The sequence below is a fragment of the Phalaenopsis equestris genome, unplaced genomic scaffold, assembly GCF_001263595.1.
Source record: "Phalaenopsis equestris unplaced genomic scaffold, ASM126359v1 Scaffold001070, whole genome shotgun sequence".
Taxonomy (NCBI): Eukaryota; Viridiplantae; Streptophyta; class Magnoliopsida; order Asparagales; family Orchidaceae; genus Phalaenopsis; species Phalaenopsis equestris.
Window position 1 is genome coordinate 226,545 of NW_018165509.1, and position 22,024 is coordinate 248,568.

At 35.5% G+C, this 22,024-nt stretch overlaps 1 protein-coding gene across 6 annotated transcripts in view; it reads left to right on the plus strand.

Annotated features, from left to right (window-relative positions):
* The window catches only part of LOC110032952, a 33,576-nt gene extending 12,115 nt beyond the window's left edge, over positions 1–21,461 (plus strand). Inside the window, exons 3-9 of one of the 6 annotated variants that reach the window (XR_002294905.1) lie at positions 645–893; positions 1,512–2,321; positions 2,723–3,247; positions 3,329–3,664; positions 3,743–4,285; positions 21,002–21,156; positions 21,415–21,461. Coding sequence is in view for 4 of the 6 variants with exons in the window: in XM_020736745.1 (XP_020592404.1) it covers positions 645–893; positions 1,512–2,321; positions 2,723–3,247; positions 3,329–3,664; positions 3,743–4,276 (2,454 nt within the window). In the remaining 2 variants the exon portion in view is untranslated. Of the gene's footprint in view, positions 1–644; positions 894–1,511; positions 2,322–2,722; positions 3,248–3,328; positions 3,665–3,742; positions 4,286–20,770; positions 20,866–20,970; positions 21,297–21,414 lie in introns of those variants that run through there. The other 5 variants (XR_002294906.1, XM_020736745.1, XM_020736746.1 and 2 more) reach the window with 5 other exon arrangements.
* The last annotated feature ends 563 nt before the right edge of the window (positions 21,462–22,024 follow it).

Below are 22,024 nucleotides of genomic sequence, written 5' to 3' on the forward strand. Positions count from 1 at the left end.
TACATTAGGCAAGGTCATCTGAAATGCAGAGCAATGAATTGGTTTGGTCATGAGCCAATGAATAGGTTGCCTTCAACATTGAAGCCTGTCCTCATGTTTTATTATAAAGACAATACTATATATCCATTGGTGAATTGAATGTTTAGTCATATGTTCACAGAAGATATTATGTGGGTTGGGCCTAGGTCATGGCTCCTAAAAGTGGGGCTTTTATCGGGTGTATTTCAATTCATCCCTTGCTTGAAATTGAGTTGTTAGTTTTAGCTCTCCCTCAAATATGTTAACAGTTTCGTTGAAGTATTCAATCAGGTTTGTGACGGTGCTTATGAGTTAAGACTTTAATTCAAAAAAAAAAAGAAAAGTCTAATAATGTGAACTAATTGTTTATCTGAATTAGGCTCATCTTTCTTTGCTTTTTGAGCTTTACAACTTGTCATCCCTCCACATTCCAAATAGTTTGGAAAACATACTATGTTTACTTTTCTTGTAGCATTTCATTCTTCTTGATGCTTGCTATTTATTTCTTTTCATAACACTGCTTTTGGAATGTGCAGTTTTGTCTTTTTGAGTAATTTGTTTGACTAATGTTTTCCTCAGACATTATACTTACGTAATGCTACACTTTTGTATGTGGCTATCACAAGACGTTTTGCCAGGCCTACAATGACGTCCATTCCGGCCTGCATCCTGCTATGCGCCACCTTTTTCAAACTTGGTCACAAGTATTCCCACCCTCAGTACTAAGAAAAATTGAGAATGACTTAAAGTTTTATACACCTGAAAGCCAGAGACTAAGTGGCTTGGGGAATATGCGAACTTCAGAAACATCTCATGGAATTCATGTTAATCCAAAATACTTGGAGGCTCGACACCAGTTTGAACGGCCTGTGACAGTGAGCATATACTTTTTCTTTTTTATGTAGTTATTTTTTGTATGGACATGGACTGTGTACTCTGCAGATGGAAACCAATGGTATTGTTATTCAACCTTTTTACAAAGGTTATTCGTTCATTGCTTAAGCATTATGTTGATATTTTTTGTAATCATTAAAAACTGTCAATTTAGCTTACACATGCTGAAACTAATTAAATATTGCTATGAGGGCCTTGTATTGAGAATGACAGTAATCTAGTATTTGCAGTTTATTAGCAAAATTTATGCTGTCTATGTAAATGACGCGTCTTGTGCCTCCATATCAAATATGGAAAATTTGAATAACGGGCATCATATATTTTACTTTTATCTGAATTTTTATGTAAAATTATTTGACGTGTTGGAACCTTTAAAACATTTCAAATCAATTACCATACTCTTTTGTGCTTATTGTACTTAATAGAATTCTTAATGCAAATGTTATTTTTAAAATTTTTACCACTGTTAGCAAAAAATTCTTTGAGCGTTCTTCTGTGTGCAACTTTTACTGCTACTGTCTTTTATTCCTTCTCAAAGCTGAAGGCATTTTAAATGCTCCTAGAATTGATTTTTTTTTTCTCTTTTGTTGCCCTCATAGGATATTCGGCATTCAAGGGAAGTTTCTTCTGTAATTCAAACTTCTGGACATAGAGCACTCACTAAATATAATGATCATGATTTGGATCACCTTGGTTTTCAACCTCCAAACCTAAGAATGGTAAGAGAAGGTTCTCCTCAGGCTCTTACACTGCAGAGATCATCCATGTTGGGACAGGAAGGACCATTCTTAAGTTCACAAAGAAAGGTTTCAACACGTGTCTCTCCCACAAGGATTGAACTTAGGAGGTCTGCATCTCCACGAGGTGAACGGTTCCAAAGGAGTTCTCCTGGACGGGTGGTTGAAGCAGCCCCTCGATTACATTCTGCACTTGAAGTTCAGTCTCGTAGACCAAATGAGAGTAATGGCTGGTTTGGAGGAAGGCTGGCAATAGATGACGGTGTCCAGCAATCTGTTGCCCTCACGACTTACAGTAGATATGGAAGGCAGCGCCAAAGAGAGCTCATTGATGCCTATGGTAATTATAGAGATAAAGACTCCCTTCATGAGAGTTTTCCGAAGATTCAGCGTATTAATGTAAATGGCATAAAGGGTAAAGCACAGAAAATGGATTGGCAGAATTCCGAGGAAGAGGAGTATGTGTGGGAGAATATGAGTCCTACTCTGGCAGATCCAAGCAAACGGAGCAGCACGCTATTTGAATCGAGCACCGAGAACTTTGGCTTAAGAGCTAATTCTAGTAGACCAGGTATCATATCTGAGAAATCTGATTTTAGAAGACGCAGTTGGCCTGTTCCACCAATCAAAGATTCAACAACTACTTTTGATGAAAGAATTGCCATCCGAGATGTATGCTTCTTGTCTTACTTGCAGACATTTTTCCTTGAAATTTTGCAGCAAATGGTCTCATTGTAAAACCAGTATTTGATTTTAATATATTGATATTAGAAAAGAACCATTTTATGGGTAATGGGTGGTATTTGATTTTTTTGGTTTTGCAAATGTCTGTATTTCCATATTCTGCTGCATGCCTAATCATTGAACTACTTGTTTTCTTTCAATTTATTTTTATCCAGATTTATGATTTGCATTCTGCTTTTCAGTCATTAACTTGATATTGCACAACAATTTTCTTATGTTTACATATAGTTTTAATATTGTTGCTTAAAAAGAATTTGATGTTGGAGAGAGTGTTTTTACATTGAGGTAATAGTTTAGTAATTTCTTTTATTAATCGATTCTTTTTGCAGTATGGTATTGGACCAATGAATGAGATGTATCTCGATGATACAGGAGGCACCATTGAGCAGTTACGACGTCACGAGAGTTCTCAGCTGGTTCAGGAGCATGAATATTTGCCACATGTATTCCACCATTCCACGCCAGATAATCTTAGCCCAAAGTCTGAAGGAAGGCCATTTCAGTTGCCTTATTTGGTTAGCGGAGTAACGCCTTCTGTAACTCAGAAACGGAATAGTCTCTATGATAACTCTCACAATGCTGACATGCCATTTTTGAAGTTATCTAGTGCTACCACCGATACTCCAAGTATGGAGATGTCAACATTAGTTACTCAAAAAGCACGCGAGACTCCTCTTGCTCCAGTAACATGGCCTCCAACCCATAGATCTCAGCCTTTACAATTACTTTCCACTCCTAACCTACTGGCGGATAATAACGTGCCAATTGGCAAGCAGCAACAAAATTTCTCTGTTCCTTTGCCTCAGCTGCAATTTGATGCAAATGGTAGACAATTATTAAGGCAGCCATTCCAGGTACCTTATCAGCTGCCTCAATAAATTCATGTGAATTCACATAGTCGGGAACATGATTTGCTCATGCAAGTTACTTTGCAGGAGTCTCATGGAGGCTTTATTCCGCCGCTACTAGCTCGACCTCCAAGTGGCATACGGCCTAACGGACAAAGTGGTGTTTTGGATTCTATTTTGCCAAATCCTCTTTCTGGAGTGTCTGTCTCTTCACTACAGCCTATGCTTGATATGTCCTTACATGGACGTACAGGCATGCCTCCTTTACCTCCTGGACCACCTCCATTGTCATCACAGCCACTACCTTCATCCCAAAACAGTTGTTCAGCAGCATCACAATCTTCAGTTAGTGGTTTTTCAGGATTGATCAATTCACTTATGGCACAAGGTTTGATTTCGTTGACACCTCCATCTCAGTCTCAGGTATATCGGTTTGTGAATCATTTTCATTTGTTTGAAAAGTGTATTTTTTGTTCTCAGCTTGTTGGTATTATGTTTCAGAATACTGTGGGCCTCGAGTTTAATGCTGAACTTCTTAAGATTCGTCATGAATCTGCAATAAATGCTATGTATACAGAACTTACAAGACAATGTACTACATGTGGCTTACGTTTTACTTGCCAAGAGGATCATAGTAACCATATGGATTGGCATGTAACTAAAAACCGAATTTCGAAGAATCGTAAGCAGAAGCCTTCACGCAAGTGGTTTGTTAGTGCTAAGGAATGGCACTGTGGTGCAGAAACGCTTGGAGCTGATGCAGTTCCTGGTTTTTTACCCGCAGAGGCAGTCCCAGAGAAAAAGGAAGAAACGGAATTGGCAGTTCCTGCAGATGAGAATCAGACGTTCTGTGCTTTATGTGGGGAACCTTTTGAGGATTTTTATAGTGATGAGACTGAGGAGTGGATGTATAGGGGAGCAGTATACCTGAATGCTCCAAATGGGGACATTGAAGGTTTAGAACGGTCAGAGTTGGGACCTATTGTCCATCTCAAGTGTAGGCCAGAGTCTGCTGAAGTTTCTGGACAAGTCTGATGTGAATAGGTGAGCTGCATGCACTTTGGCCTTCAGATATTTTTATTTTTATTAATTTTTTTTCCCCTAAAAGAGAGCATTGATTTGATTGCCAAATTGTGGTTTTCTGCGCCATTTTCAATATGGAAACCACTTCTATTACGTAGAGCAAGGCCATGCAATCAACACTTCCTCTATCTCTTCATGGTGGAGAGCCTTTTGCATTGGATATGATGCCCTTATTCTGGTTCTTTATTGTCACATTTCCTGTTGATCTTATTTCTCTGACAATTCTAGCTCAAAAACATAGGGAATGATTTTGGTGGTCTGCATAACATCAGTCCTTATTATACCTGAGTTATATATCACCTTTCGATTGCATTTTATCGGATCTTCAATTGACTTGGATTTCCTTGTCACAGTTTCTATGGCTAAGAAATATACCATTACCGTTTGAAGCATCCCTGTTTAATTCTCTTGAAATTTCCTTTCTGTACAGAATTCTATGGTTAACTACTGAAAGATCAATCTTATTTTCTGCAAGATGAATTGATGCCTATCCATAAGGTGATTGATTTTTTGGTGTTATATTTTTACTATAGGCTCTTGATGATGAATTTGTCCAAAATAATTTGTGATATGGTCGAGTGCTTAATTTTTTAATTTCTTTCTACATGTAAATTCCTCACGTTAGCATAGGTTTTCGATCAGGAGATTAGTGGTTCGACAATTTGTGGAGGATAAGTCATTAGGATTGGAAAGCAAAGAAGGGGACTACCAAGTGACTATCAAGTGAATTATTGTAATGTGAGATGAGCCTCGAGAAGATTGGGATGTTTTTGGGAGAAGTTAAGGTCAAGAGAAACCTAGAAACAAAATCTCAAGAAAATGCCTAAGAGCCGACAGGCTCGTTGATCGAGATTATTGTCAAGCAATTATGATGCTATTATAGTACCGACAATCCACAAAGTCAGTACCACAATCTTCGTCATATCTTTTAGGAGTGTCAATTTGAGTTTGTGAGTCAGATTTGGGTTCGGATTCGACCTGAAACTGACATGACCCGAATAAGTTCAACCCAAACCCGACTCAAATATTATACGGGTTGAAAATCTCAACCCGAACCCTAATAGACCCAAACATGGGTAACCCGTATCCGACCCATTTAACCCGTTTAATATAAGGGTAACAATTATTTGGGTCAAAATCGAGTCAAAATTGGGTCAATTTCGAGTCAATATTAGGTCAATTTCGGGTAAACGGGCCAAATTTGAGTAAATTTCAGGTTGGTGGGTCAGTTTTGGGTCATTTTTGAGTTAGCGGGTCAACCTGAACCTGACCCAAATATTAAATGGGTTATAAATCTTAACCCCAATCTGAATCGAAAGTTCTTCAGGTCAACCCGAACACAGATTTTCGAGTCAGGCTCAAATCGAGTTGGGGTGTCGGGTCAATTTTTGACATCCTTAATACTTTGTAAATTCAGCTTTTAAAGTTACATTTTTTGTAATCTATATTCTTACCTGCTTTCCTATTGTTATTGACTTTTTCTGCTATTATAAAGGGTTCTAATTGGAGGAATTAGAGTGAGCTTTATTTTTGGATCATTGTTTTGAATTTAGAGTATATAGAGACTGACGTAGAGGGGGAGCATTCTTGTTTTAGAGAGACAAATTAGGATTTTTGGGACTTACCTTATTTCAATGTCTTGTTGGTGGTTAATGTTTTTGGCATTAGAGCTTTAGCTTCAGAAAAAAACACAAGTGCATGGTGTTGATGAAATGTAGTCGTAAGAAGGTCAAACGATTTTAGAAGATCTTGGCAAGGATCTTATCTTGAAGGACAGCTGAACTGTTGGCTGTAGTGAGAACTGGCTCTAAAGTACTTTCGTGTGCTGATTTGGAGGGCTGATCTACAGTATTGCTGATTGTTAGTTTTGATTTAAATATTCAGAACTGGCTCTAAAGTACTTTCGTGTGCTGATTTGAAATTATAATAAACTCTATCATGATTAGATCTCCATTTTAGAGCTTAGTGATTGGAGAGTATTTTTTTCTCCATGTCACATTTTCTGATTTTTTCTCATTATTTCAATAACCCAAAATAATAATAATCCACTCTTAAAAAATAAAAAAAATAAAAAAAGGGAGAAGATCAAAGGAATTTTCTTGAATCTAGATCCTTCAAGAAGAGAAAGTCGAGTTGTTGATGGTGTAGGGAGAAACCTCTGATGACTTGGCCAACCAAGTGGCGCTTCTTCAATAATAGATGATTGTAGATGTTGTGTAACTATATCATATGGCGAGTTATGAAGTGGAATAGAGGGAATTTTGTTTCCAAAAAAAAGATCTCATCATCACAATTGTAACGAGTTAGTGGAGTTCTGATATGCTAGAAGATGACTTAGAAGATGGGGATTTCAAGTTTTTATTTAGAGAGCAACACCCAATTTTCAAGGTACAAGCCAAAATCTACACATTTAATGGTTCTATTGATATGTATTAACTTGAAACCTATTTTAGTCTCTATGAATATACTTCTCAAAAGTAGGTTTCGTTACTCATCTCAAAGTCATTGGGCATGCACTCTTGGTGGAATATTCATCTTTGCATGGAAGCAAAATACCACTTGGGTCAATTCAAGAAATTGCGCAGCCTTGAGCTCAGCCCTATGAATATGAGTAAGAATGATCGGCGGCATAGGTTGTGATAAATTACAGCTTAAGTCATGCAAGATTACACAACATAGTTCATGAGATAAGCCTCGATGATTGGTGTGCAGTTGGAAGGTATCTCCACATTGGCAGCATACGTGACACAGCTGCATTATAATTTTTCTAACAATTTGCTTTTCTCTATTGAATGTCTCAATCAGGCAAGCATATTTGTTTTGTCCATTAAGAAAAATAATTAGAACTGAGGTAGCCTTTATTGGGTTCAAAGGTTGCCGAGAGTAATTAGAACTAAAAGGTTTTTGATGAAAGTAATTTCAAAAATTATGCTTAAAAGTCACCTACATTGTGGTTTTTTCTTGATCTGGGGACAAGCTAGAGCAAAAAGTTAAAAACTTTATTTGAAAATGTTCATGTAAAAGTTAAAAAAAATGCAAAAAGGAAACAAGGCGTCTTTGGTAGTGGATAGCTTTCCTTTGATGACATTGTTGAAGGGAAATAGCTTACTACAACACCGATCATAATGGTTGTGAGTAGCTTTTCACCTTACGTATGACGTATCCAAGTTAAGCATGAAGTGGTCAATGCATTTTTTGACTCGGGTAAGTTAAAGGAAATTGCTCTCAGCTTGTCTAGTGGTTGAGAGAACCTTAAGTCAACTTTTATTATGCATCCTTATCCAGTAGGATGGATTTAGAAGGATTCCGAGTTGCAGATGTAGATAAAAAAATGTTATGTCTGCTTCTCCATTTTTCTGGTTACATCAATGAGGTTGTGTGAAGGGATTCCTCTTGACATTTGATGGCAGCTGGATTGGTGAAGAGGACAATAAGCACGTGTTAACACTTTATCTTTCCCTTTTTTCCAGAGAGAAGCCTTATGGTAATGCTTAGGCCTTCTCCTTCGATGAAAAGAAGAAAATTACTGGGAAGAAATAGGACAAGCACTGAACCTAGTGCACAGAGAATGATGATTGAGATTGTAGCTACTAGTACACAACTACAAATCGCTTTTTTGAGAGTTGAAAAGGGTTACTTTTGCAATGAATAATGGAGCATAAGATTAACCTTCTCTTAGACTATTTCTAGCCAATATCTGAATGTATAAAAATTCTATGATGGAGAATGATGAGATTGAGAAGCAAGTGGTTGAATTGTATGATGAATGAGTCACAAATTAAGAACCTTACTTTGTGGCTCTTTGATCATTTGATGCCTCCAAATAAAAATATTGATTATTAGATGTGTGTGTATATTAGTTGGTACTAAATAAGATCACGGTGAAGAATATTTGTATCCACTTCCCCAATTGGATGATTTGCTAGATTTAGGGAAAACTTGAAGCATGCTTCAATCTTTACAAAGTTGAATTTGAAATTAGGCTACCCCCATGTTTGACTGCAGGAAGATATGTGGAAGACTATGTTTAGGCCAAAACATGGATTGTTTGAATGGATGATAATTGCTTCGTGTCTCTATACTATGCTAGTGATGTTTAAGCCTATTATGACTGATAAGTTGTGTCATGGAGGATTTTTTCGGGTGGAACATCTGGAATACATGTACAGTTTTTAAGTAGAGCTTTATGGGTTTGTACCAGCATTTAAGAAAACTCATCTATAAATTTTTTATTCTCATGATACCTATTCATTTGTTGATGCGGCTAATCAGAAACTCTCCTAGGAGAAGAAATATCATGATGTGTTTCTTATTATTTCAAGCAAGATAAATGAGGTGCTAATTTTAGCCCTGCAAATCTACATAAATCGCTGGAAGTTCAAGTTGATACTTCTAGACATGCAAATGACCTTATATTGCTGTAAGAATAGAGATTTGTGGAGTAATATTTTGAGTTGCTACAGTATGCTAAAAAAAATTTAGTGTGTGATAAGAATTGCATTTCATCAAGCTGTAAAGCCAATATTACTTCATATACTTGGCGAGAAGGGTTTGGTTCATACATACCACAAATAGCTTCAATATCTGTATGCTTAGATAAATCATTAACAAGCTTGATTCATCAAGTGTTCAACGATGATAGATATGCTCTCATGAACTCTGTATGCTTAGATAAATCATTAACAAGCTTGATTCATCAAGTGTTCAACGATGATAGATATGCTCTCATGAACTCTAGTGACTTTGTAATGATAACATTGATGTAATCTTTTCAGAACGAGGAGTGTGTTGATATTTGTAAGCTTGATGAAGACTTTTCAAAGTTTATAGAAGGAATCCGAGAGCATGAATCTACCATCAAATGAATTTCCTTTATAAGAATAAATTAACTTTGTATGCATAAAGCCAATGATTAGGTGAGTGAATTAAAGCAGCACACTTTTAGTTGAACATAATTTTAGGCGATGAATAAATTTCAAAACTTGTAGAGATATGCATATTGGCCAATAATGTATCTTAATATTGCCAAATTTTTTAAGGATGTACTCTATTGACCAATAATGTCCCTCAAAGCCTTCAAACGGGCTTTCAAATAGGAATCAATGATTATATTCCCCACTGCTCTTGCCAACTTAGTCATGGGAGAGCATCTCTTTAGACTTATTGGGAGGATTGTTGTCAGCTTGTAATGATCTTAACTATTTTTTTATTTTTGTGGATATGTTTTTGAAGATGACAATATTCATGACATATAAACATGGTACATGGAAGAAGACACTTTTTTCCCCTGGAATGTTTGGGTATATAATTTGCTTTGTTGAGCTTAGTTCATCTTATAGAAAGTCTTGCTCCCACCATAGTTTTTTGAAATTTTTGTTGGCCATCATGGATGCTATCTTGAAGAAAAGCACCAACTTTCATCAGCAAACTGGTAACAAAATTGAGGTTATAAATAAGACTGATGTACACCTATTGAGAGGAATGAAATCACTACATCCAAAGATTTGGGATGAAATTTTGCCAATCCAATTTGCTTACATATGGTTTCTGTTTCATTAATTGAGCATCATCCGAGGCATGTCTTGGGTATTTTACTTTAATTTATCTTTAATTTGAATTTTTTAGGTAGAATCAACAAGTAACTGCAAGCACTTGGATGAAGATCTTGATATAGCCAAATGATTTTCTAAGAAATAAATAAAATGAAATTCACCAAGGTAGAACAGTGAATCAATGATTATCCCAATCAATGAGACGAAGGTTTTAGGACAACCCAGAGATTCCCGAAAGGAATCGAAAATTCATTCCGAGGTAGAGACGTCACTCACCAAGTCACAACAATAGTGAAAGTGTTGAACAATCTGGACTGAGTAGAGATGAATTTTGATAGATCACATTTTATGGGTTCACATTGTCAGGCCAAAAGATCAGATTGACTAGCTGTAGGCCGTTCAAGATTTTGAAGGACATAACTCTACCCATTTACATTGAAATCTACTGTGCAGTGAATGCGAAAAATCTGAAGCCATTTGGACCTTCAATGCAGATGTGAGGTGCAATAAATACTATATCCTCTCAATCCTCTACTGCTCCTTAAAGAGGACTTGATGAAGGAAGACCAACTTTGGAGCTGAGAACAATGGCTACGAGCCCTTACTTAATTTGCTTTACAAAATTTATCTAGAAATGAAAAGTGATTTTCAAAGCAAATTAGTATGCATGCTTAAGAAAGAGGAGCTTAGTTGTATTCTCTCATAGCTTGATTTACTTCAGCGAATAGTCTCCTAAAGAGGTGGCATATGATCAAAAGATTTGTAACTTAGGAAAGTTTGAAGGATAAGTTGTGATGAATGTGAAACCCAGAAGTGGACACCCAAGATTATTACTATCTTGCAGAGAGGAAGCCTGGGAAGATTGGGTTGCTGTTAAGAGAGGTTGAGGCTAAGGAACTTAGAAGTTTTCAAGATACCCAAGGGCAAAGGGACTTTGTGACCAAGAAAATTGTTGTCTAGCATATATGATATCAACCCGACTTTAATAGTCCACAGAGTTGATGCCAACCTTATCATAACATTTAAATTTAAAATCATGATTACTTGTAATAAAAAAAATTCTGTATTTAAACAACTTCTCTTTATTAGATCAGTTCTAGAAGAGGAGCATTTCTATTCCAGAGAGACATTCATGAGGTTAGAGAGCTAGAGAGATAGAATTTAAGGATGAGTCATCACCTCTCTGGTGTGTTTGCTTCATTCTTTTTTGTCGATACATCTTGATTGTTTCTTGCTTCAGAAGTAAGCCTGTATTAATAACCTACACTTGTCTTCTCCCACTCTACGTGTTGGACAAATCATATTTCGTTGTCTTGTCGGTGGTTACCTATCAACTGTGTTGGAGGACAAATAATTTAAAATTCATTGTGTTGGGGGCAGGCACGCGGGGGCTCAATCTTAGAAGGGGAACATTTCTGCTCCAGAGAGACATTCATGGGGTTAGAGCTAGAGAGAGAGAATTCAAGGAAGCATCACCTCCTAGTGTGTTTGCATCATTCTTTTTTGTCAATAAAACTTGATTGTTTCTTGCTTCAGAAGTAAGAATTTGTATTAATAACCTACACTTGTCCTCTCCCCTTCCACGTTTTGGTCAAATCATATTTCGTTGTCTTGTCGCTGGTTACCGATCAACTTTGTGTTGAAGGACAAACACTTCAAAATGCTTTGAGCTTGCGTGCATACCATGAGAAATGTGTGGAAGAGGAAAATCTGTTCTTTTAAGTATGTGGGGTTGTCAATCTTTGTATGATTTGGTGATCAAAATGGTCTCAACATTGATGACAGAAAAGGCCACCTTTGTTTGTACGGCTTTCTGACTTCTCACCATAAGCTTCACTGGACTAAAACAGCTATCAATTGATTTTCATACTATAAATTTTTATGTAGATATACATTGTTTTGTAAGTTTTCCTTCAAAGATGCACCTGGGACATTTTACAATAGTTTCAAGTTTATACTATATAAAATTAAATTATGATGCATCACTTAGATGACAAGGCTAGCTTATCCTCCATTTGGGATGAGGTGTGCTTTATTCTTTGATGTTTTTATCATGTATCAGTTGGCCGACTAATTATCTTCCACTTTATAGTGTACCATCAATTTCTTAACAGAGATTGATGGTTGCAATTTTTACTTTCAAAAAGCTCAGCTCGGCTTATCTTAAGGTCATTGCTTTATCTTCATTTAATTTATGAGTCATCGAGAAACACTATTATATTATCTCATTTTAATATGAATTTAAGTGAAAGTGATCTTTGAGGAAAACATGGCCAACTGTCCATACTGAAAAATGGAGACAACATCCTTAGTTCTATCACCTGTGAAGTGGATTTATGTTGTTGACAAATGCCACATAGACCCACATAAAAGTTTCTATTGAAATTTTATTGTATATTATTTCATGTCATGTAGACCCCTGTAGATGGATGTTTAGGGTGAGGTTTGGGGGCGGAGGGGTGGGGGGGTTCAACCCTTGAAGAGGAGCATTTTTATTCCGTAGAGACATTAATTCGAAGAGGAGCATTTCTATTCCGGAGAGACATTAATGAGGTTAGAGAGCTTGAGAGATAAAATTTAAGGCATTTCTATTCCGGAGAGACATTAATGAGGTTAGAGAGCTTGAGAGATAAGATTTAAGCATCACCTCTCTGGTTTGTTTGCTTCTTTCGTTTTTGTCTATGAATCTTGATTGTTCTTGCTTCAGAAGTAAGAATTTGTATTAATAACCTACACCTGTCTTCTTCCCCTCCACTTGTTGGACAAATCATATTTCGTTGTCTTGTCGGTGGTTGCCGATCAACTTTGTGTTGGAGGAAAAACACTTTAAAATTCTTTGAGCTTGCATGAATACTTTGAGAAATGTGTGGAAGAGAAAGCCTGTTCTCTTAAGGATGTGGGACTGTTAATCTTTTGTATGATTTGGTGATCAGGATGGTCTCAACTTTGATGACAGGAAAGGTTACCTTTATTTGTCTGGCTTGTTGGCTTCTCATCACAAGCTCCATTGGTCCAAAACTGTTACCAATTGATTTTCATATTATAGACTTTTCTGTAGATATACATTGTCTTGTAAGTTTACCTTCAAAGATGCACCTGGGACATTTCACATTGCTTCAAGTTTATACTATATAAAATATAATTTCGTCGCATCATTTAGATGGCAAAACTAGATTATTGTCCATTTGGGATGAGGTGTGCGTTATTCTTTGATTATTTTATCATGCATCAGTTGGCTTACTAATTATCTTCCACTCTATAGTGTACAACCAATTTCTTAACAGAGACTGATGCTTGCAATTTCTACTTTAAAAAAGTTTAGCTCGACTCATCTTTGGCAAATTGTTTTATTCTTCATCTAAGCTATGAGTTATCGGCAAACACCATTATATCGTCACATTTATATCTGAATTCAAGTAAAGTGATGTTTGAAGAAAACATTACCAATGGTCCATACTGTAAAATAGAGACAAAACTCTTTGTTCTTTCACGTGTGAAATGGATTGATGTTGTTGTCAAATGCCACGTAGAGCCATAAAAGTTTCATTAAAAATTTTATCCACAAAAGTTCCTTTTAAAATTTTTATTGTATTTTATTTCATGCAATGTAGACCTATGTAGATGGGTGTTTAGGGTGAGATTTGGAGGTGGGTTCAGTTTAGGAAGAGAACATTTCTATTCGAGAGACATTTTTGAGGTTAGAGAGCTTGAGAGAGAGAATTCAAGGAAGCATCACTTCTCTAGTGTGCTTGCTTCATTCTTTTTTGTCAATGAATCTTGATTGTTTCTTGCTTCAAAAGTAAGAATCAGAATTAATAATCTGCACTTGTTCTCTTCCGCTCTACATGTTGGACAAATCATATTTCGTTGTCTTTTCGGTGGTTACCGATCAACTGTGTTTGAGGACAAACAATTTAAAATTCTTTGTGTTGGGGGTGGGGGCGCGGGGGTTCAATCCTAGAAAAGGAGCATTTCTATTTCAGAGAGACATTCATGAAGTTAGGAGCTAGAGAGAGAATTCAAGGAAGCATCACCTCTCTCGTGTGTTTGTTTCATTCTTTTTTGTCGATGAATCTTGATTTTTTCGCTTTAGAAGTAAGAATTTGTATTAATAACCTACACTTGTCCTCTCCCACAACACGTGTTGGACAAATCATATTTCGCTGTCTTTTCAGTGGTTACTGATCAACTTTGTGTTAGAGGACAAACATTTTAAAATGCTTTGATCTTGCGTGCATACCTTAAGAAAGGTGTGGAAGAGGAAAGCTTGCTCTTTTAAGTATGTAGGGTTGTCAATCTTCTATATAATTTGGTGATCATAATGGTCTCAACTTTGATGACAGGAAGGGTTAACTTTATTTGTACGGCTTGCTGGCTTCTCATCACAAGCTCCACTGGACCAAAACTACTATCAATTGATTTTCATACTATATACTTTTCTCTAAATACACATTGTCCTGTAAGTTTTCCTTCAAAGATGCACTTGGGACATTTCACAATAGCTTCAAATTTATACTATATATATAAAATATAATTTTGATGCATAATTTAGATGGCGAGACTAGATTATCCTCCATTTGGGATGAGGTGTGCGTTATTCTTTGATGCTTTCATCATTAATCAGTTGGCTGACTAGTTATCTTCCACTCTATAGTATACCATCAATTTCTTAATAGAGATTGATGCTTGCAATTTTTACTTTCAAAAAGCTCAGCTCGGTTCTTCTTTGGCACTTTACTTTTTTCTTCATCTAAGCTACGAGTCATTGACAAATATCATTATATCATCACATTTATATCTGAATTCAAGTGAACGTGATGTTTGAGGAAAACATGACCAATGGTCCATCCTTTAAAATAGAGACAAAACTCTTAGCTCTTTCACCTATGAAGTGGATTGATGTTGTTGTCAAATGTCAGGTAGACCCACAAAAGTTTCTTTGAAAATTTTTATTGTATATTATTTCATGTCACGTAGACCCATGTAGATGGGCGTTGGGAGTTGGAGAGGGGGGGGGGGGGGGGGTGCGATTCAGTCCTAAAGAGGAGCATTTCTATTCCAGAGAAGGTTAGAGAGCTTGAGAGATAGAATTCAAGGAAGCATCACCTCTCTGGTTTGTTTGCTTCATTCTTGTTTGTCAATGAGTTTTGATTGTTTCTTGCTTCAAAAGTAAGAATTTGTTTTAATAACCTACACTTTTCCTTGCCCGCACCATGTGTTGGACAAGTCATGTTTTGTTGTCTTCGGTTGTTATCGATCAACTGTATGTTGGAGGACAAACAATCTAAAATTTTGTGTTGGCGGGGGTGTGGGGTTCAATCCTAGAAGAGCATTTTTATTTTAGAGAGACATGTATGGGGTTAGAGAGCTAAAGAGAATTCAAGGAATCATCACCTGTCTGGTGTGTTTGCTTCATTTTTTTTTGTCAATGAATCTTGATTATTTTTTGCTTCAGAAGTAAGAATTTGTCTTAATAACCTACAATTGTCTTCTTTCTCTCCACGTGTTGGACAAATCATATTTCGTTGTCTTGTCTGTGATTGCCGATCAACTTTATGTTGGAGGACAAACACTTTAAAATGCTTTGAACTTGCGTGCATACCTTCGAGAAATGTGTGGAAGAGGAAAGCCTGCTCTTTTTAGTATGTGGGGTTGTCAATCTTCTGACAGACTTAACTCGTGTTCGGCTCGTTTACACCCCTACTTTTGTATGATTTGGTGATCAGAATGGTCTCAATTTTGATGACAGGAGAGGTTACCTTTGTTTGTACGGCTTGGTGGCTTCTCATCACAAGCTCCACTGGACCAAAACTGATATCATTTGAGATATACATTGTCCTGTAAGTTTTCCTCCAAAGATGCACTTGGGATATTTCACAATCGATTCAAGTTTATACAATATAAAATATAATTTTGATGCATCATTTAGATGGCATGTCTAGATTGTACTCCATTGTTAATTGGCTGACTAATTATCTTCCACCACTCTATAGGGTGCCGTCAATTTCTTAACAGAGATTGATGCTTGCAATTTTTACTTTCAAAAAGCTCAACTCGGCTCATCTTTGGCACATTGCTTTATTCATCATCTAAGCAACGAGTCATCGACAAATACCATTATATCATCATATTTTTATTTGAATTCAAGTGAATGAGATGGTTGAGAAAAATATGGCCAACAGTCCGTACCATAAAATGGAGACAAAACTCTTAGTTCTTTCACCTGTGATGTGGATTGTTATTGTTGTCAATGCCACGTAGACCTACGAAAGTTTCATTTTAAAACTTTTATTGTATATTATTTCATGTTTAGGGTGAGATGGATGGAGAATGGCTCTCTCTGTTTTGTTTTTTCTTTCGCTTCTTTGTATAGTCGTCAGCTTGAGGATTACAATCTTTTATGAGGTTTTTAGTATGAAATTTTCTTGTGAATGTTATTCATAGATTTTTATAATAATTTAAGCATTTTTGAATATTTTAAAAATATGTCTATAGGGATGATTGGATGACCTTATAGCATACTTAAAATTCTAATTTAAACTTGTGCATTTCGTCCATCAAAATACTTCAATGCATCAAAAACATCATCAAGAACCTATTTATTTAATTTTTTTTCATTTGAAATTTTCTGAACTTAAAAGTCACAATGATCTATTAGTACTAAGTCAATTTATGATAATTATCTTTTAGTACAATAGGAGTCTACCAATAAAGATGATTTTGACACATCAAGTTGAGATCAAATAATCTTAAAAATTTTTGAAATACATTTTTAAATTTATGTATGCCATAATTTTGACTACTTAAATAAAATTTGTCGATCTGATGATGTCCTTGTGGATATTATTAGAGAAAGATATTAGGATAAACTTGAATTATGGAGGTCTAAATTAGATTCTAAAGGCCTTTTATCTGAGTTAAACTAAAATGGAATACATGGAATGTAATTTTAAGGTGCCTTTGGGGAAGCATTTTGGGTGTTTTTCATTATGAAAAGTTATTGTTGGGCAATTGGGAGCCAGCTTTTCTTTTGTTTTTATCATAATCCCGTTTTCGGAATGCTCAATTTATAAATCACATTCCATGGCTCCGTTATGTGGTTCTAATCGCTATTTGGATTCAAAATGACTAAGGGTCCGTTTGAGGCAACTTATAAGTGTGGGCGGCGTTTTCAAAACACTGTCGGCAACTTATAAGTGTGGGCGGCGTTTTCAAAACGCTGTTGTACCATTTGGTTTGTGCGTTTCGCTAGTTTATCTGAAACTGCGTTTGAGTTTTTACACTAAACGCAGACCGCGGGTCCACCCTTGTGGCCAGCCCACGGGCCACGTTTCAGGATAAGCAGCTTATCATGAAACGCACAAGCTGCCCCAAACGGACCCTAACTATCCCGCATCTCATCAATTCGACAAATGTCTTGTTTTATCCCCGATAATACCCCCTTCTTCTCACTCCATTCGACTTCGTTGTGGGTGCTAGGTGAAAAGCAGGATTCATAATATATTATGATTTGTTGGATGCATTACATAATAATTACATTTTGCATGGATTGTCTCAATTTACATCCAGGGAAACACTAGTCTTTATATTATATATTATGTCAGACAACAAGTCCATTCGTGCAGCTTCTTAGCAATTACATCATTCAACAAAAACAGTTAACAAATATTTCAATATTGAGATTTAAATCTTTGGTTAGATTGTCAAACAATATTGTGAAACTCATAGATCCTACTTTTGTGCATGCACTAATAGAGAGAACGATATGTGATACATGTCATTCTTCAAGATATTGATACTTCTATTTATTTTGCATGTATGTCTTACAACAAAAAAGTTGTGCTAATGAATTTTTTAAATAGAATTGTATAGGATCAATTAATGCCACAAATGTCAACGCACGTGTTGACAATGATGACAAGATTGTATATATTGAAATATGTGGATCTGCTACACAAAATATTTTAGCAGTTTGTGATTTCAACGTGTCTTGCCATCTTAATGACTAGATGAGAAGACAAAATATCTTAGCAGTTTATGACTTCAACGTGTCTTGCCTTCTTAGTGACTAGATGAGAAGAGAGTGCTCATAATAGTCCCATATTCAAATTTATAACTCGAGGACGTGAATACAGTTAGTATATTCATGATTGTATATGAAGCATTTAATTTGAGGGTGTGTAGTAATAATGTTATTATTCAGGAAAATTTACCTCGTCGATTCAGGTATCCCTTACAATTAGGTTTCTTAAAGTCCTTTTTGGATATGAGGCACAACCTTCATTATTTTGAGCACAACCAAGTGATTGGAGGGATGAATAAATTGTTCAACTAAAGACTCTCATCACTTCGAATTGTTATTGAGAGAGCATTCAGCGTATGAAAGAAGTGGGTCAATTCTGAGTATGCCAACATAATCCTTAAAAAGTAAAGATTATTGTTGCGACGACAACTTTACATAATTTTATACGGATCCATCCATCTCGGGACGATGTTGATTCAAGGTTTTAGATGAAGATCCAACATGCATATCTGTGGAAGTATTCAAACATTGGGCAGGACAATCATTTTCCTGAGGAAGGCTTTGGTGCAAATCATTTCAACACATCTGAAGGAGAGGGTGCTCAGGAGATGATCCAGTTAAAAGAAGAGATTACAGATATTTTAGTGATCTTATAGATTATATTTTTGTGCATTTTGTAGTGTATCCTGGTTGATGTTTACTATTTCAGATGTATTGGGGATTTTTCGATGTTTATTTTCTATATTTATATAACATTTTGTATTGAGAATTTTTTTGATGTCTAATTTTAGAGATGCAAATATTTATTTTATTGTTCTATTTCATATCTTGCTTAATTTTCATTTAAATGCATAACATATTATAATCTCAAAAAAATGTTGAAATACCCGATGAAACTTGCAATGCTTTATGCCGCAGAGCGTTGGACTATAAAAAATCTATGACCGGGCCTGGGCTTGGAATTAATAAAGGCTGGGATAAACAGTCGGACGGTGGGAATTAAATTTTCGATATTAGTTCTCTATAAATAATATTTTACAAATGAAAGAATCACTAATCAATTTAAATTAAAGCAATACATTTAAAATTACATTTGTACTGGTTGTCCACATCTTCTATAAACATTTTTTCTTCTATCACTCATCTTTTAATTAATTAAATTATTCTGAATAGTTATTTTAAAACAACTGTGAGCTAAACGAGCCGGTGAATACTCATACTCATAAACTACAATAATACAAGTGAAAAAGAAGCAATATGCATGTCAGTCAAACTTTTAGTAAATCAATAAAAATATTTAATGATATTCGAAGAACCTTACTATATTAATAACATATCATTATCATTCTATATTTTTATAACCGTCATATTAACATCATTTAAAAGTTGTCAATTAAGACACATCAATATCAATATTCTTTTTCATATACGTGCACGATTACCTTAGTGTTTCCTTATTAGTATTATCAAGGGGTTATTCCATCATAGTCAGTCATGCATATACAAACAATCAACATAAATATATCATTCATATGCTCGTCACATTAAAATCAATATATTATATATAACATACACCAATGCATAATATTAATAGCTACAAATATTCCTAATAATGTGATCAATAAAAAAAAATATATAAATCAAATAAAATTTGTGCAAATATCATCTTTTACTAATGCATAAACATCGAGAAGAACTAAAATATTACTATAGATTTAAAAGTATGAGTACTCGCCTCGATATCGATTAATTTGTGCTTGAATTTGCCTTGATGTCGATTCCTTTAAATTACATACCTAACATAAAGATGATATTTAATTAATTTATTATCTTAATAAACTATTACCTTTTCATTAAATAAGTATTAAATTTACTTTATCTAATCTGACTTACTTTCTATTTGATAAGTAAATAAAATGATTATTATTATTACTATTTAATATTATATAAACCTTACCCCGGTCGATCCTATACCGTGTGAAGGCTTCTACTTCCTCCCCTCTGCGAGAATCTGATCGCATCAACTGGCTTTGTTTCTCTCCCTCGTGACCTTCCTTTCCTGCTTGACAGTGCACGAGCTCAACTATTCTTCGTACTCTACAATGCTTCTTCCTCTACTCTTCTTCTTTGTTGGTTGGTCGAAGCCCTTACCTGCAAACACACAACTTCCTCTACGCTCAGCTCTGTCCTGCTCAAAGAGTCAATGACACCCTTTCCACTGCTCGACCTCGATGCTAATACTTCTTCAAGCTCCTCATCGCCATCTAGGGTCTCTCTCGCACTGTCATTCTCTCCTCATTTTGCTCGACTCTTAGGTAAGTCGCTAGGATTTGTTCTACCTCCTTTTTTCCCTGTCTTTCTTTAATTTATAGCGAACTGACCTCTTTGGCTTCCCGATTCTTTTATTTCATCTCTCTCATTTCTTCAACTACGCGACTCCTCGCTTGCATTTTTTGGTTTCTTCATTTTCCCTTCCCCCTAGTAGCAGAACCATTACAAAATAGAACCATAAAACTAAGATAAGTGTTGCTGAGATGAGAATGCTCAGGTGGATGAATGACTTGGCTCTCAGAGATAAAATGAGAAAAAAATGTATCCGTGAAAGGGTTGGTGTGGCTCTAATGATAGATAAAATTAGAGAGAATTGTCTTAAGATGGTTTGGTCACATTAAACGGCGACCATTTGATTATCTTGTTAGGAGATTAGATGCTTTAGATTGAACTTATGTTAAGGAAAGGTAGAGTTAGACTTATATAAAAAATGATCTTAATTTATTAGATTTAAATGAAAAATATGACACTCAATAGGACACAATGAGAAACTCCTCTTAGTGGAATAACGGCTTTTTTGTTGTTGTTGTTGATCTTTAGCTGAAGATCGTAACATTGAAATCTAAATGGGAGGAGAATAATTCTGTGTGCTTGAGTGTTGAAGAATTGAGCCCTTTGTTCTCAAAGATGTGAAGGTGAATTCTCTATTGTTCAAATTTAAACTAAAATCGTCGGTGCTATTTTGTTAGCTGTTTCCAAATACAGTTTTTTATTAACATTTTGGATCAATCTATTTACAGGCTCAGTTCTTGACAGATTGTATTGCTGCAGGCACTGAGGATATTGTGGGATGGTTTCTCCTTCTCTCACCCTGAAAGTGACATTTTCTTCACTTTTGGCTTGTTCAGAACTATTGAGAGATGGTCATCAGCGGGATTAGGTTCAAAGAAATTTGTAAATTACTTGGTGCATCCATCTATCGATAGGTATGCATTTTTTTTCCCAAGTGAAAAAAAAAAATCATGTCTACAATTCCTTGGTCCATTTTAAATGTCTGTACATGTAAAGTTGTATAATAGAAGTTAAATCTTATCATGAGTATTTTCTAGCAGATTTTGGTGATTTTACGGAATTTTATGAATTTTTTTTTCCCATCAAATTTTCTTTCTTCATCTGGCTATATCTTATTGTGTGGTTTGCTGTCAATCCCTGCCTTGTTTTCTTGTCGTTTGGTATTCATACAGGTAACAGCTTTGTGGAGCAGTTGGCTTTAAAAGCCTCTCAACCTTTGGCAATGCAGGTATCTTGATGTATTTGGTTGCCCAGAATGACTTGAATATTTTTGTTCAGTATAGAATTCCTGTAATTCTCTAGTAAACTTAAAAAATTTGTCATAAATGAATTCCAAACTCTGTTGAGAATAATTTTCTGGTTATTCTTATGCATTGTAGTTAATATATCATTCTCATTTGTATAATTTGAGTGCTGGTAATGTCTTGAGTATTGGTTCATTCTTATGATTTTAGTAATGGTCGTGTGATGTGGATAACCCATGCCTGTTGTCTTTTGAGTATTTGCAGACAATGGTAAACTATCTCGACCTCCATTACTTGCTGCTTTATTTGATAGAAGATGGAGGAAAGGAGTTTTGTTTTTGGAATGTATAGATCTGGTAGAATATAAAGTTAATTAATTTATTTTAAATATATTTTTATGATTAAATATTACTTGAAGTAGCAGGTTTTTAATAAATATTTTAGAATTTGACCCTCTAAGCGAGTGCTTCGGGTGTGTGCAAGTCGGTTATGTATTGGTTGGTGTTTGGAGCTTGAGTTCTTAGAATTGGGGGAGTAA